General features: G+C 39.0%; 1 protein-coding gene across 1 annotated transcript in view; it reads right to left on the reverse strand.

Annotated features, from left to right (window-relative positions):
• Positions 1–360: 360 nt before the first annotated feature.
• The window catches only part of dnah6 (dynein, axonemal, heavy chain 6), a 108324-nt gene continuing 93676 nt past the window's right edge, over positions 361–15008 (reverse strand). The window contains exons 76-81 of the mRNA XM_088342500.1: positions 13208–13335; positions 10308–10493; positions 7945–8017; positions 7629–7780; positions 4821–5043; positions 361–1051 (exon numbers count right to left, since the gene is read on the reverse strand). Of these exons, the coding sequence (XP_088198626.1) occupies positions 948–1051; positions 4821–5043; positions 7629–7780; positions 7945–8017; positions 10308–10493; positions 13208–13335 (866 nt within the window). The 3' untranslated portion in view covers positions 361–947. The remainder of the gene's footprint in view (positions 1052–4820; positions 5044–7628; positions 7781–7944; positions 8018–10307; positions 10494–13207; positions 13336–15008) is intronic.

Raw genomic sequence — 15008 nt, forward strand, 5'->3', positions numbered from 1 at the left:
ACTACTTCCATTGTTTCGTCCTCTATTTCTTTTATTTTGTGGCTATTTTAAAACAGTTTTAGGGGTCAGCTTTTCGGCGAGGATATAACACTTTGTTTTGGTGTCAGTAATCTTGGGAGTGACAGAATAACATTTTAAATGAAGTAACTAGTAACTGTAACTAATTACTATAACCTATATTTTATGTCGATAATATGTGTATTATTTGCCATAATAGTCTGTAGTTTGCAATAGTCATTGATCTGTGCAGCCCTTTGAGACTCTTTGTGATTAAGGGCTATACAAATAAGCATGATTTGACTTGACTTGACTAGTTTCCAGAAAATGTCACGACCAGAACGGAAGAAGGACCCAGATGCATAACGTTACTCACAAGTTTATTGAAATATAGAGGAAAGGCAGCGCCAGCGATTCGGTGCTCGCTGGACGCGGGAAGCAAACCGCTCAAGGGATCGGAGAATGTTCCGAATGTGGAAGTGGATCCTCCAGAGCGGGAGATCGTAGCATAGTTAGACGGAAAAATAGGTCGTTAGCCAGGACAGGAGATCAGAACGTGGTCGGGGTCAAAAAACGGGTCGTAACCTGAGACAAATGGGGAAATCAGGACGAGTGGAAAACGGGTGACAAAACGGGTCAAAAATGCTTGCCTTGTGAAAACAGAGGTTCGCTGACGGACTGACAACAGGCGAGTGAAAGGACTGAGCTTAAATAGGACGGGGAACCAATCAGGTAACCAGCAGCTGGCGCCAAACGAGTGGGCACAGGTGAATGTAATGAGTAATCATGACAGAAACCACTGCTCATGATGCGCTTATTCCAATCAATTGTGGCTCACTTGGTATTAAAACTAAAAGAGTGCAATGAGATAAATGAATGTAATCAACACTGAAAGACAAAATATTTATTTCAAACTCTAAAAAAAAAAATTGGGCTAGACTGAAATAGACTTAATCATTCAACTGGCACAATAGAGCGGATGCTTTGGATATCCAGTAATCGCTTGGTCGATTCGATGGAAGCATTACAGTCACCACAAAATTTGTTGAGTGTCCTGTGAAGAGGGAAAAACGAAGAATGAGGGAATAAAATAGTCATGTTCCAATGAGACATTTTTCATATACTGTAAATTCCGGACAACGGAGCAACCCTGATAAAAAACCGCATGCAAAACTCAATTTTGTCAACGAACAGGACTGGATTTTAAGCCGCAAGTTTTACATGCCATAAAAATAAACGTATTTATGAGGCTGCAGAAAAGCAACGTTGCCGTGCCCCTGGACACATGGAGCTGTTTTCGGCTGCGCCATTTTCTGTTCCAGTCCATGTCGTTTATGTCACATGTTTTCGGATCATGTGACCATTCAAGATGGCAATTAAAAAGACAAGAACATATTTACTACTGCTCAAAATGTGAGCCTTGTATTCCTACACGACAGTGCCAGGGCAACAATACTGTGGAGAATAGTGCCAGATTGCATCGCAGACGTGTCTTTTTTTGTTGTTGTTGTTGGTGGTCACTGTACCTGTCCTAACTTGAGGCTGACATTACAGGAGCAATTTTATTTACTTCATAACCAAGTAAAAACAGAAACACTGAAGCTACGAATTAGTGCAAACACAACTTTTTGGTGATATAAAATGAGGGTTTATACATACACTGCGTGATTACTGTCGTCAACAAACACCATGTTAGAAAGCTACAACAGAAAAAAACTTCAGGCTTGAGAGCTACTTCAGGGAACAGTATTTCGAAGCAGTGAGTCAAATAAGACTAATTAAAATGATAGGTACTCACCACTTTTAAAAGCACAAATCACTATCAGGGTGTTCACATGCGTGGGCATGTGCGCTGAGCATTGGTAGGATGTCTTAAAGGGTAGGAAGAAATATCAGAATACCGGAGCAAATTGTATTCGCTTGTTATCGTTCCTTGAGGATTAAAGGAAACTTCAGGAGACCTGACATTGATGGCGATAGTACGGAAAGACAAGTGTAGTGTCTTTGACTAATAACTTCCACTGCGGGGCAGCACGGCAGCGCAGTGGTTAGAGCATGTGTGGCACAGTTCTGAGGTCATGAGATCAAACCTTCCAGTGTGAAGTTTGCATGTTCTCCCCCTGCTTGCATAGCTTTCACCCCACATTCCAAAAACATGCATGTCAGGTTAATTGGCCGGTCCAAATTGTCCTTGGGTGTGAATGAGCGAGTGAGTTGTCTGTCTATGTGTGCCCTGCAACTGGCTGGCAACCAGTTCAGGGTGTCCCCTGCCCACTGCCCAAAGATAGATGGGATGGGCTCCAGCACTCCTGCAACCCTACTGAGGATAAGCGGTGCAGATAATGAATGAATGAATGAATTTCAACTGCTGCTCAATTATGATGAATAAATTGAAGATTTGATTTGTGGTTGTAAAGTACAGTGCATCCGGAAAGTATTCACAGCGCTTCACTTTTTCCACATTTTGTTATGTTACAGCCTCATTCCAAATTGTATTAATTTAATCTCTTATCTCAAAATTCTACACAAAACACTCCATTATGAAAATGTGAGAATTTTTTTTTTTTTACTTTTTTTGAATTTATTAAAAATAGAAAACAAAGAAATCACATTTACATAAGTATTCACAGCCTTTGCTTAATACTTTGTTGATCCACTTTTGGCAGCAAATACAGCCCCAAGTCTTTTTGAATATGATCCCACAAGTTTAGCACACCTATCTTTAGGCAGTTTTGCCCATTCTTCTTTGCAATAAGTCTCAAACTCAATCAGGTTGGATGGGAGACGTTTGTGCACACCCATTTTCAGATCTCTCCAGAGATGTTCCATCGGATTCAAGTCTGGACTCTGGCTGGGCCACTCCAGGACATGCACGGAATGGTTCTGAAGCCAATCTTTTGAGATCTTGGTGTGTGCTTTGGGTCATTGTCCTGCTCAAAAATGAACCTTCTCCCCAGCCTGAGGTCAAGAGCACTCTGGAGCAGGTTTTCATCCAGGATATCTTTATATATTGCTGTATTCATTTTTGCTTCTATCCTGACTAGTCTGCCAGTTCCTGCTGCTGAAAAACATCCCCACAGCATGATGCTGCCACCACCATGCTTCACTGTAGGGATGGTATTGGCCTGGTGATGAGCGGTGCCTGGTTTCCTCCAAAAATGGCGCTTGGCATTCACACCAGAGTTCAATCTTTGTCTCATCTCATTGGGGCGGCAGTGGCTCAGGAGGTAGAGCGATCGTTTTAGCATTAAGGGATCCCAGTTCGAATCCCGGCTTGTCCGTGTTACATGCAGAAGTGTCCTTGGGTAAGACACTGAACCCCCAATACCCCCAATAAGCAGGTTAGCGCCTTACATGGCTGCACAAATCACGGCCGCTATTGGGAAATGTGAAGCACAATGTAAAGCGCTTTGGGAAGTCATTGACTTGAAAAGCGCTATAGAAATGCAGATCATTTCATTTCATCAGACCAGAGAATTGTCTCTGGAGCAGGTTTTCATCCAGGATATCTCTATATATTGCTGCATTCATTTTTCCTTCTATCCTGACTAGTCTGCCAGTTCCTGTAGGGATGGTGTTGGCCTGGTGATGAGCGGTGCCTGGTTTCCTCCAAACATGGCGCCTGGCATTCACACCAAAGAGTTCAAACTTTGTCTCATCGGACCAGGGATTTTTGCTTCTCATGGTCTGAGAGTCATTCAGGTGCTTTTTGGCAAATTCCAGACGGGCTTCCATGTTCCTTTTACTAAGGAGTGGCTTTCGTCTGGCCACTCTACCATACAGGCCTGATTGGTGGATTGCTGCAGAGATGGTTGTCCTTCTGGAAGGCTCTCCTCTCTCCACAGAGGAACGCTGGAGCTCTGACAGAGTGACAATCAGGTTCTTGGTCACCTCCCTGACTAAGGCCCTTCTTCCCCGATCGCTCAGTTTAGAAGGGCAGCCAGCTCTAGGAAGAGTCCTGGTGGTTCCAAATGTCTTCCTTTTACGAATAATGGAGGCCACTGTGCTCATTGGGACCTTCAAAGCATCAGAAACTTTTCTGTATCCTTCCCCAGATTTGTGCCTCAAGACAACCCAGTTTCGCAAGTCTACAGACTGTTCTTTTGACTTCATGCTTGGTGTTTGTGCTCTGACATGCACACTCAACTGTGGGACCTTATATAGACACGTGTGTGCCTTTCCAAATCATGTCCAATCAACTGAATTTACTGCAGGTGGACTCCAATTAAGCTGTAGAAAGATCTCAAGGATGATCAGTGGAAAAAAGATGCACCTGAGCTCAATTTTGAGCTTAATGGCAAAGGCTACGAATACTTATGTAAATGTGATTTCTTAGTTTTCTATTTTTAATAAATTCAAAAAAAGTAAAACAAAAAACTTTTTCACATTGTCATACTGGAGTATTTTGTGTAGAATTTTGAATCAATAAATCAAATACACATGGAATGAGGCTGTAACATGACAAAATGTGGAAAAAGTGAAGCGCTGTGAATACTTTCCGGATGCACTGTATATTTTTCTGTTGTAAATATTCAATAAAGTACTGTTAAACCTCCTGTTTTGCTCCTTTTATGTTTAGACTGAATAATATAGGCAAAAACATGGACTGATGTCTCTCGAAGGGCATCATAAATGTTTGAAGACATCACCACAGTGTTTTAGAGCGCATGCTTTGTGTAAAAGAGGAGCTCGCCTCTTTCCTCAACAAAATAATATGCAGCACCGTACTGAAAGCTGCGGTGTTTAAAATATATATATTTTTAAAAGTAGCAGCTTGTAGAGCGGAACCTGTGGTATATGAAAGACTGGGATGAAGAACGCACCTGTGGTAGAAAGTGTTCCGGCTCGAGTCGAAGTTTTGTACAGCGGCGCGTGGTAGAGCTCGGGTTCGGGCTCGTAGTTTTGCTGTGGCTCGAAGTGGACCACGGGAAGGACGGCATTCATCACTCGGGGTAGCGAATCTTCAATCACCATGTTTTCATCGTCCCAGCGACTCGCGTCCATGAACATGCCGTGCACGAGCACGCCGTTTTCCGGTGTTGGCAACTGCATACACAAAAACGACATTTGAAAATCTTGGTTTAGCATTGATGAGGCATCCAAAAGATCATTTGCAGTATTTAAGTGATATTTATAGTAATATGTTTTTCTACAGTGCAAAATCAATATGTGCCGTTGACCAGATTCACTAAACACTGTGTAATACAGAAATAAAACCAAAATTGTGGCGTGAGAGTGCTTCAACATTAGTATCAGACTACCAGTGGAACAAATTAAATACAGAATGTCAATATAGGCTTATCCCACTGTTACACTATATTTACTCACGGTGCCAGCAAAACTGATTTGCATAGTGCTGTCTCTCCACTTCTTTACCTGTGCGTCAACAACCTCTTGGTGTAATATGTATGTGTATGTTAAAGAGCTTGCATAGTATTTTGTTGAAAGACTTTCTGTTTTACATTCAGTGGTGAAGAAATTGAGAGACTGTTAACTAAGAATGCACTATTAGAATCAGTGTTTGTGGCACCGGGAGTAAAAATAGTGTGATGAATTTAGGTCTACAAGGCTGTCATACCAGTGGGGGAGAATCAGCACTCGCTGTTATTTCTCAGGTCAAATTCCCATTGCATTCACTGTTTTGCAATTAAGGTTGAAATGTTTAGCGATTTGATCCTTTGTAGCAGGGGTGGCGAACACTTGGCTCTAGAGCCACATGCGGCTCTTGGCCAATAAGAATGCGGCTCTTTACCTCATCATATTTTCTATATACTGTGGCTCTTTGCCTTGTTTCATGTTTAGTTTTTTGTGTGTATTAAGGGTGGACAATTTCCTTGAAATCAACACAAGAACAATACTTGTTATATTGTAAGGAGAGGAGTGTGTTATGGGAAATAATACCTGTATGTTATTAATTGTGTGAGTTTGTGTGTGTCTTTCTGTCATGGCAGGTGAGTGCGTGGTGGGGCTCTTTGACTCTCAGTTAAAAATTTCAGCTCTTTGTGTCAAACTTGTTCACCACCCCTGCTTTATAGCACAATCATTTGTCAAATACTGTAAAACCTTGTATGATACTGCAACACTATATTTACTGTATGGATTTCCAATCTTATCCGCCATATTTTGCAACGCTTTATTGCTAGGACCTTAATCTGGCCTGAGATGGAATAAGAGCTTGCTCTGTCCACTCCAAGCATCGGCCCGGTATTGCAGTACCTCCGGGAACGGTGCATTTGCAATGATCGCAACAAGGCTTTAGGGCTAGGACCTTAGCTTGGCCTTTTGGCTGAGAGTAAGAGTCCCGGCTCCAAGGCTTTGTAGCGTATTATGAACTGACCGATAACGGATAATGGATAATGAATAACGAAGATAGAACAATAACCCTTAAACCCCCCCCCCCCCGCCATATTTTGCAGAATATAAGGCACACATGCAAATCCAGGCCAAATTGGGGTTTTTAGGGTGCCTTACAGTTTGGAAAATACGCTAATTATAGAAACCCCTCGCTACTTGGCGTTTTTATTGCTGGTTCACTCCTTTGCAGTTTTTTTAAATTAATTGATTTTGTCTTTTTTGCCTTGGGGGTAGGGCGCCCACTCCGAGACTGGGAGGTTGCTGGTTAAAGCCTCGACCGGGTCATACCTAAGACTTACAACATTGGTACTCATTACCTGCTTGGCGCTCGGCATTAGGAGTTGAAATTGGGGGGTTTGGTCACCTAATGACTCCCAACACATCAGTTGGGTTGAGCGAGGGGGCTGGGAATCCCCTCCTCTGTATCAATCTCACAGAAAGAGTCAGAAAAGACTAGCCACCTCCCACTAGGGGGATATGGCTTCGGTATATATATATAAATGTTATTAATATCATTGTATCTGCATTGTGTTCAGCGGGACAGATCAGGAAGGGCGCTGTCTATGAGCGTGACCGTGATAGGCTGGTGTATGGTGTCAGTTACATTGAAAATAAATTCATCAATTAAATTGGATTCTGAGGATAGTCAGAAGATCGGAAAAAATGGTGCTCACCAGCGAGTCCTGCGTGGATTATTATCGGGTTCCAGAAGCGACTTGGGCATTTGTGAGGAACAAGAGCGATCTGGCCTAGTTCCAATGGCTAAATTAACTACTCTCCGAAGCCACCACTGCGGACCCTGTATCTTGCTAACGCCAAGTTTATTAGTCAACCTTTACATTCAGGACATTATTTTTTTAACCATTGCGTGCGCAGCTAGCTAGCCGCTCTCTAAATTGCTTTCATTAACTGAAATGAGAAGCCATCTAATTTTGTATGATGACAATAAAATAAAACCATTCATGTTATTATATGTTGTGTGTTATTATTGGTAGTTCTATAATTGTTTTTTGTTACCGTCTTATACTCTCAGTCGGTAATGATGTCATATTGAGGTAAGTCTAACCCTTTGGGAGCTTCTATGAAAGTGCGATGCTACTTAGCGGATTTTGACTTTTCACGGGTGGTTCCGCGAAAACCGAGGGATCTCTGTATTGTCTTTTTAGATTCTTGCAGTTATAATTAAATAGCAAATTATTCTATTCTATAAAACAACACACTTTAAAAACCCCAAAATGACTGAAAAGAACGTGGACTGCATGTTGGAACTGCAGTACCTCCTCGTCCATGGGAAGTTTAGCGTTGCTGTTGAGGTTGCGCAGAGCTTCGGCCACAGCCACCTGGTCCCTATAGACGGGCACCATGTTGAAGCGAAAGTTCAGCTCATCGATGGGCAAATTATATCGTCGGGCGTGATTCTGCAGGACCGCTACACATCAACATTTGCAAAAGAATACTTTTATTAGGATTATACCATACCACTCTGTAAAATGGGCTATAATTCTAAGATATGCTGCTTGTTTTGAGATTTTTTGTGCCAACATGATGAATTATAAACATGAAAAGGAAATAGTTAAGTGCAACAATGCATACCTGTTAGAAATCCCTGAGGAAAAAAGAATCCAGATACCCAAAAAGACTTGGGATGGCCACGTGTGATCCAAGTCTAATTAAATATAAATACAAATGTCATTAAACTTGTTTTGTAGTGACAATTGTGATAGAATGGGGGGGGGGGTAACATTGTAGAAAAAACAGCTTCGGCAGAAAAGACAAAAGTACTTTACTCAACTTGAAACTCAAAATTGAATCAATCAATTAACCAAAAATGTATTTTAAAGCCCATTTAAAGCAACAATTTGAAACTCAAAGTGCTGTATTAAACACTCAAAGTACCATAAAAATCCACTCATGTTTTTAGTTCAAATCTTATGCCAAATATAATATATATATATATATATATATATATATATATATATATATATATATATATATACCTGTCACATAGCAATTTAGATATAAATGAAATACACATTTGTTTTTTCAAACGGCATATTCCAGAGTCTTGAGACAAAAACAATAGAAAAATACTATACTAAACTGCTTTTTTTGCTAGCAAATACTGAGTTGCAATTGAAGGAGACAAGGTAAGGCTTCCATATTAGGTAGTTGCTACATGGCTCTTTTTTGGAAGGGTGCATCATTCCTGACAATTATTTACAAATACAGGGGAAAATAAAAGTTTCTAATGCAAAGAGAATTGAAAAAGTAATGGGTTAATCAAATGTATAAGTTATTATCCTGTAAGTGTTCAATAAAGTACTTAACAAAATATGAGTGCTCATTTTGACTTCGGACACACATTTGTCATCAGAAAGTGTGAGTTATTTTTTTGACACTTTACAAAAACCACCTCATCAGAATCAGTTTAAAAACTTTTTTCAAGATTCCTGATTTTTTTTTTTTTTCTTCAAAATCCCAGCATTGCAAATAGCACTGTGTACAAAACTGAGGATAATGGAAACTCACATTTGGTGGTGATTCACAATTACAATAACTCAATTTTGGTCCTCATCCACGCCATTAGTCAATTTGATCAGGCTCCCTGGATTGTTTTAAAGAAAACAATAAGATAAGTTTATTTTGATTTTAATATTGGACTCCTGCAAAGGAGATTCCATAGATGTTATTGCAGTTTGTTATTTTGACTATTATTCCTCACTGTTGTTTGTTTTTTTGGACTATTATGAACCGTTGACATCAGGCGTCTCGTCTCCAATGCTGTGCCCGCAGATACCAGGGTTCCCCCTGAGCACAGTTGAAGTGCCTGCAAACCTGTTCAAAAATTAGCTGGGCCATTGTGATTTTCTACTAAAATTATTTTTACATTGGTTGACCTGGTCTATTAACCTTATTTTTAATAATTAACCTGGTAATAACATAGTAACAACATAATAAGTTTTTTTTAGTTTTTTTTTAGATGTTCAAATAAATAAATTCCAGTTTATGGGCTTTATGGACAAAAAAATGAATTCAAGTATTCACAACTATTTTTTAGCAATTAATTAAGAGAGAAGAGTGAGAATCTATTGTTGTTTTAAACAAATATAATTATATTTTTATTGATTTTACAGGTAAAAAACACACAATATTGCAAGTTATGGGTTTTATAAAGCAAATGATCAAGCATTTTATTAGCTAGCTATTCGGCTACCTTTTTAGCTTTATAGCCAGCTAACTATCTTCCTAATTTTTTAGCTATTTAGCAAGCTATCTAGCTAGCTTTTTACATTTTTTTTGCTATCTAAATAACCAGCAAAAAGGTCAAATGTTATCAAGCTAAATTTTAACCTCCTTTCTAGAGTGGTAACTAGCTTTGTTTTTAGCTATTTAAATGGCTTTTTACTCTTTTAGTTATATGAACAACCCATATCTAGCTTTTTTTTTACCTGTAGCTAACTATCAAGCTAGCTTTTCGCTTTTTAGCAATCCATCTAGCTAATTTGGTATTTTAGAAACTCATATAGAATTGGGTGCCCGTTGCGCTAAATAGGAACAAAAAGTAGCTCTCTGCTCAAAAAGGTTCAGACACCCCTGGATTACATCATTGTCAGTATCAGCCAATCATATTGCTGCTCTTTGATAACCACACCCTTTTGGGCGAATCTGCTTTTTGTAATTTATGAGATTTAATAAAAAGAAAAGTCTCAAGGGATGGCTTCAAGAGCAGATTTGGAATTTGGCATTGTGAGGGTTTTTTGTACAGCCCTCTCCTGATAATCTTAGAAGTTGAACATCCATTGCTGTTTTCTCTCCTTCTTTTAAGTTTTCTTCTTAACTATAAACGCATCACCCCCCCTCATAAACAGATCGAAAATGTCGTACTTGTGTCAAAACACAAATGAAGGCACACATTTACCCTCTGGGAATCAAGAAAATGTATGAGACAAAAATACCTCAATGAAGTAAATCCTGAGGTAGAGATCTTTGACCCAGGATGCCAAGGCTTTAAGAGATGGGTACGAGGCACTTGACCATTGGCCAGGAACAGTGTTGTTTACAAAGCTAGTGTAAATGCGGTCCATCTCTTCAGACATCACCACCAAACCCGCAATGGCCTTCTGCAGAGTTATAAGAGACACCTGGAAACACAGAAATTGTTTTGACACATTAAAACTGAAGAATTTTGCATTATTTGGATTACACATATCAGTAATCGAGTTTCTTCGTCACCACTATTTTCCTCCATCTATCAAATTCAAACCAGCTCATTTTAAATGTGTCTTTGACATCTTGAGTCATCCATGGAAATGCATCAAATCTATTAGTTTCAGGGGTTCACAGATTCCTTAACCGCAGGGGTTGTCGGGGCACCAATAAGGATCTTAACTGTTCCTGGCCTGTTGGGTTGTGGCACCAGTCCATTACTTAACGTTGTCGGCCCAGTTCTTTTTTGGTCATCCTCTCCTTTTGCCCCCTTGGAGTTTGCCATTTAGAATTATCTTGGCCAGTCCTGATGATATTGTAAAGTGACCATATCACTGAAGTTCACATCTCTGCACAGTTGACAACAGTTCTTCAAAGGCCAATGTGCCCTCTGATGGTGTTGTGCAGAGTATCGTTTGTCACACGGGCTAAGTAGCAGATGCCTAGAAGTTTCATGTAGCATCGCACCTCCATGGCCTGGATTTTCTTTTCCAGTTTTGCTGCGAGAGTCCATGTCTCGCAAGCGTAGAGGAAGATGGAAGTAACCAGACAAAGACAAATTAGCCCGGAAAATTAACTTTGAATCAGTTCAAAAGATAGTGGAATCACCTTTACGTGCTATAAAGTCTTCTGATTAGCATGCAATAGCTGTGCAATGGCCAATTATAAAGACCTGCGATCACTTTTCATTTTCTACTTAATTTAGGACATGTCATTTTGTCCGTGTACGCGGCAATAACTGTCTTAAAGTAATAAATAAAATTGGGTGCGCGGAAGCCTGAGGATGTTAACAGCTAGGCTGACGAAAGCTGGCAGATTTCCATCACTGTTTGTCAACCTCAGACATGTTTTATACATGTGTTGAAAACTCAAGCAGGCATCTGACACAAATGCAAATTATTTGCCAATGACCCAAATAATAGTGACAGCCTTTGCAGCTATCTTCTCTGAAATGCAATTATTTTAGACTTCAAATTTGCATACTTTTTTTAACTAAGACCCAACTTTATATATTTATTGATTTAGTTGTAGTTAATTAGATATTTTCAGTGATGGGAGGGTTACTTTAAAAGTGTCATTTGATACAGTTAAAAGTTCCCTGTTAGAGAATGTATTTACTAATGTCGTCCAAATACCATTGAGTTACATTATTGTAACTTAATTACTTACAATTACTTTTGGATTACTCCAATACTACTAAATGCTAATGAAAATAAAATGAATATAAATAAAAAAATACTATATATTTTAGGGTTAATATAAAGGAACACTAAAACCATGAAAAAGAAATAGAGTAAACCAAGATCGGGTTAGTCCAGTAAGTACCGGACCAACAAAAGGGTGCTCACATTTTAACCACGTATTATGTATTGAGAAAATGTTTTGAAACTTTTCTCATTCACTTGCTCTGTCTAAGTTCATATTAAGAGCACATTACAAACCCATTTTTCTTTTTAAACACACAAAATGTTTACTTTTCTAAATTTCCCCCAAACTGTCCTGTCATCCCTCTCTTTTTTTCTGGTGTCAGTGATTGAAAATGTGAGACCCAATTCATCCATCAGCGCATTATGTATATGTAAATGTAAGACGTGTGAACGAGTGCATGAAGAGAAGGAATGGATGCTTGAAAAGATGCTGTGGAAGAGGGCACACACTCCCAGGCATTAAATAGCATTAATAATTTCATTTATTGTTATTTCTTTTATATGTTCATATTTGTTTATTAAAAATGTCTTGTTGGCTGCACTTTCATTTTATGGCACATTTTTGTTTGTTAAAGTTTTTGGTGATATAGTCATGTTATATACTCAGGCACCTAGGCGAGCTGCGGGAGGACTTGAAAGTGCACCATAACATGTATGTGTGTGTAAAATTAATAAGATGACAGAGACCGATACAAAAAGAGGTGCAAACCCACATGAGAAACGTAAACAAAACGAATGGGAATGAGGAAAAGAAAAGAAAAATGTCCTGCGTGTGCCGGAGAGGACATGTGAAGTCACACACAATGCATCTATTGTTTGTGGAAACACTCATGGATGCTAACGCCGTAGCGTATCTAGAAATTTCAAAGTTAAATATAAAATAAATCCAAATCCTCACTTTCCCTCCATTGAATGCTTTTCGTCCGCCATGGGCGTGCTGATTTCTACCCTAAGTGGAAGAACATGGAAATCGAGCAACCGCGAGGTTTGCAAGGGGAGGAAGCTGAAAAACGAATTCTGAGAAGTTTTTTTTCCATGAATTCTATTCCGTAATAATTAATGTTCAATTAAAATAAAACACGACTAAACTAATTTTGTTCCTGCTATATTTATAAATATGCATACTTGTATGCTTGTCTGTGTTGTAAGACGGCCTAGCAAAGGGCACCGCGCCCTGTCGGGTGGCGCGCCCTATGTATGTGTTAAACACAATAAAAGAACCAGCTATGCAGACTGCGCCTTCTAACAAAGTGCCCCTAATGGTCGTGAGAATGCGGTAAATAGCTTTTACGTAAAATTTTAATACTGCAAAGTAATCCTTATTTTTACCAAATGTACTGAGTAAGTACTAAGGGCGTTACATGTATTTGGTTACTCCCCAAGTTTGGATATTTTTCATCAATTCCTTGGTCTGATAATGATAAAATGTTTCTTTTCGTTACCTTGAGCAAGCGAACCAGTTTTGTGAACCTGTCGGCTTCCTGGCCCAATACAGTAGTGAGGGAGTTGAGGCGGCCATTCTCATCTCTGTCAAATATAGACTCAAGCGCCTCGTCCATGTCAAGTCGGTCTATGAGCAAGACAAACAAAAAAACACACAAGGTCAGCCATGCACATTACTGCTGAAGACACAACTCTGTAACTAAGGACAAATCCTGCCATTTGTAGAAATACATGTACAAATAAGTACCTAGAAATAATTTTCATTTAAATAAATGAGCAAATGCCATATATATTAGTGTATAACGCACTTTTATTTGTATCTAAAAATAATTAAATGTTTGGGTGCGCGTTATACACATGGTTTTAGGGTAGTATAGGAACGTATTTGTGCAATGATCAATAAGTTGAAAAAATGTCGCTGACTGAAATTACTAAACATTGGACCCCTGTACTCAACATTTGTCACTTACAATGCTGAGTTTGAGCTAAGAAAATTTAGAACAGAGTAAAAGCTGTCTGACTCAATTTTCCCAATTTTTAAACAACGGTTAGGAGTGCGCGTTACACACAAGTGAGCGTCATTCACAAATAAATTTGGCACATAAATCATGTTTGTATATATGTATACTGTATACCGGAGCCATATCCCCCTAGTTGGATTTCGCTAGAGTCAAGAACACGCTTAAATTCTTGACTCTTTCTGGGAGATTGATACAGAGGAGGGGATTCCTAGCCCCTTGTCTCAACACAACATTTTTATTGCAACATCTGTCGTGGGACTTATGAAGTGACCAAACCCTCCAATTCTAACCCCTAATGCAGAGCGCCAAGCAGGGAAGCAACCAATACAATGTTCTAAGTCTTAGGTATGACTCAGCCGAGGCTTAAACCAGGGACTTACCAGTCTTTGGACGGGCGCCCTACCCCCAAGTACACCAAGCATAAATCTTGTAATATCTAAATATATGACATCAATGCGATTAATTCACACATTTATGTATCTTGTGATTTGTTTTGTAATGTATTTTATTGTGTATTTTGTCATTTATTTTGTCATACATTCGTTGTGTTTTTGTTCACAAAAAACGTAATTCATATGAGGGGGCGGATCAAACTGGCTGAGCTTCTCGCCCATTGGTTGATAAAGAAGTGCACAGATCAACTGCAATGTCTTTCTTACCTCAGCTAGCTGGAAGCCACCGTGAGCCAAGAAGCAAGACATTAGTCGCCGATTCATTTATCACTGGTTAACCAATAGGTGAAAATCTCAGACAACTGGGCTGCCTCCTAATATGAATACTATTTTGTTCTGACAAAGCACATTACACAATAGACATAAACTATTTAACAAAACATACGAAAAAATACTCGGCAAAATACATGACAAAAGAAATTAATGACCAAAAAAAGTGAAGAAGTAATTAACATATGAATAACTTGCATTTATGTCATATATTTGGGTATCACAGGATTTATTTACGTGCTCATTTATGTATATGGAATATATTTGTTGGTACATTGATCTCTCATTATAACGCGGTTTTACTTTTCGCGGTTTCACTACTTCCCAGATTTGTCTAGTGCATCGTGTTCTGCATTTTAATTAGCTAAACGGCCCAGAAGATAGTGTTTATTGTTAAATAATAACCAAAGGTTTGCAGTATACAATACTTGTGTTAAAAACAAAAACTTGGGCTTGTAAAGGTTTGTTCATTAATTTCAATGGATCAAGAATATTTAATTGTCTAAAATTTGTAAAAAAACAAAAACAAAGTCAAGGTTTCAAACTGACGGATTTTG

Source organism: Urocampus carinirostris, chromosome 8, assembly GCF_059441175.1.
Source record: "Urocampus carinirostris isolate Australia breed hairy pipefish chromosome 8, RoL_Ucar_1.0, whole genome shotgun sequence".
Classification (NCBI taxonomy): Eukaryota; Metazoa; Chordata; class Actinopteri; order Syngnathiformes; family Syngnathidae; genus Urocampus; species Urocampus carinirostris.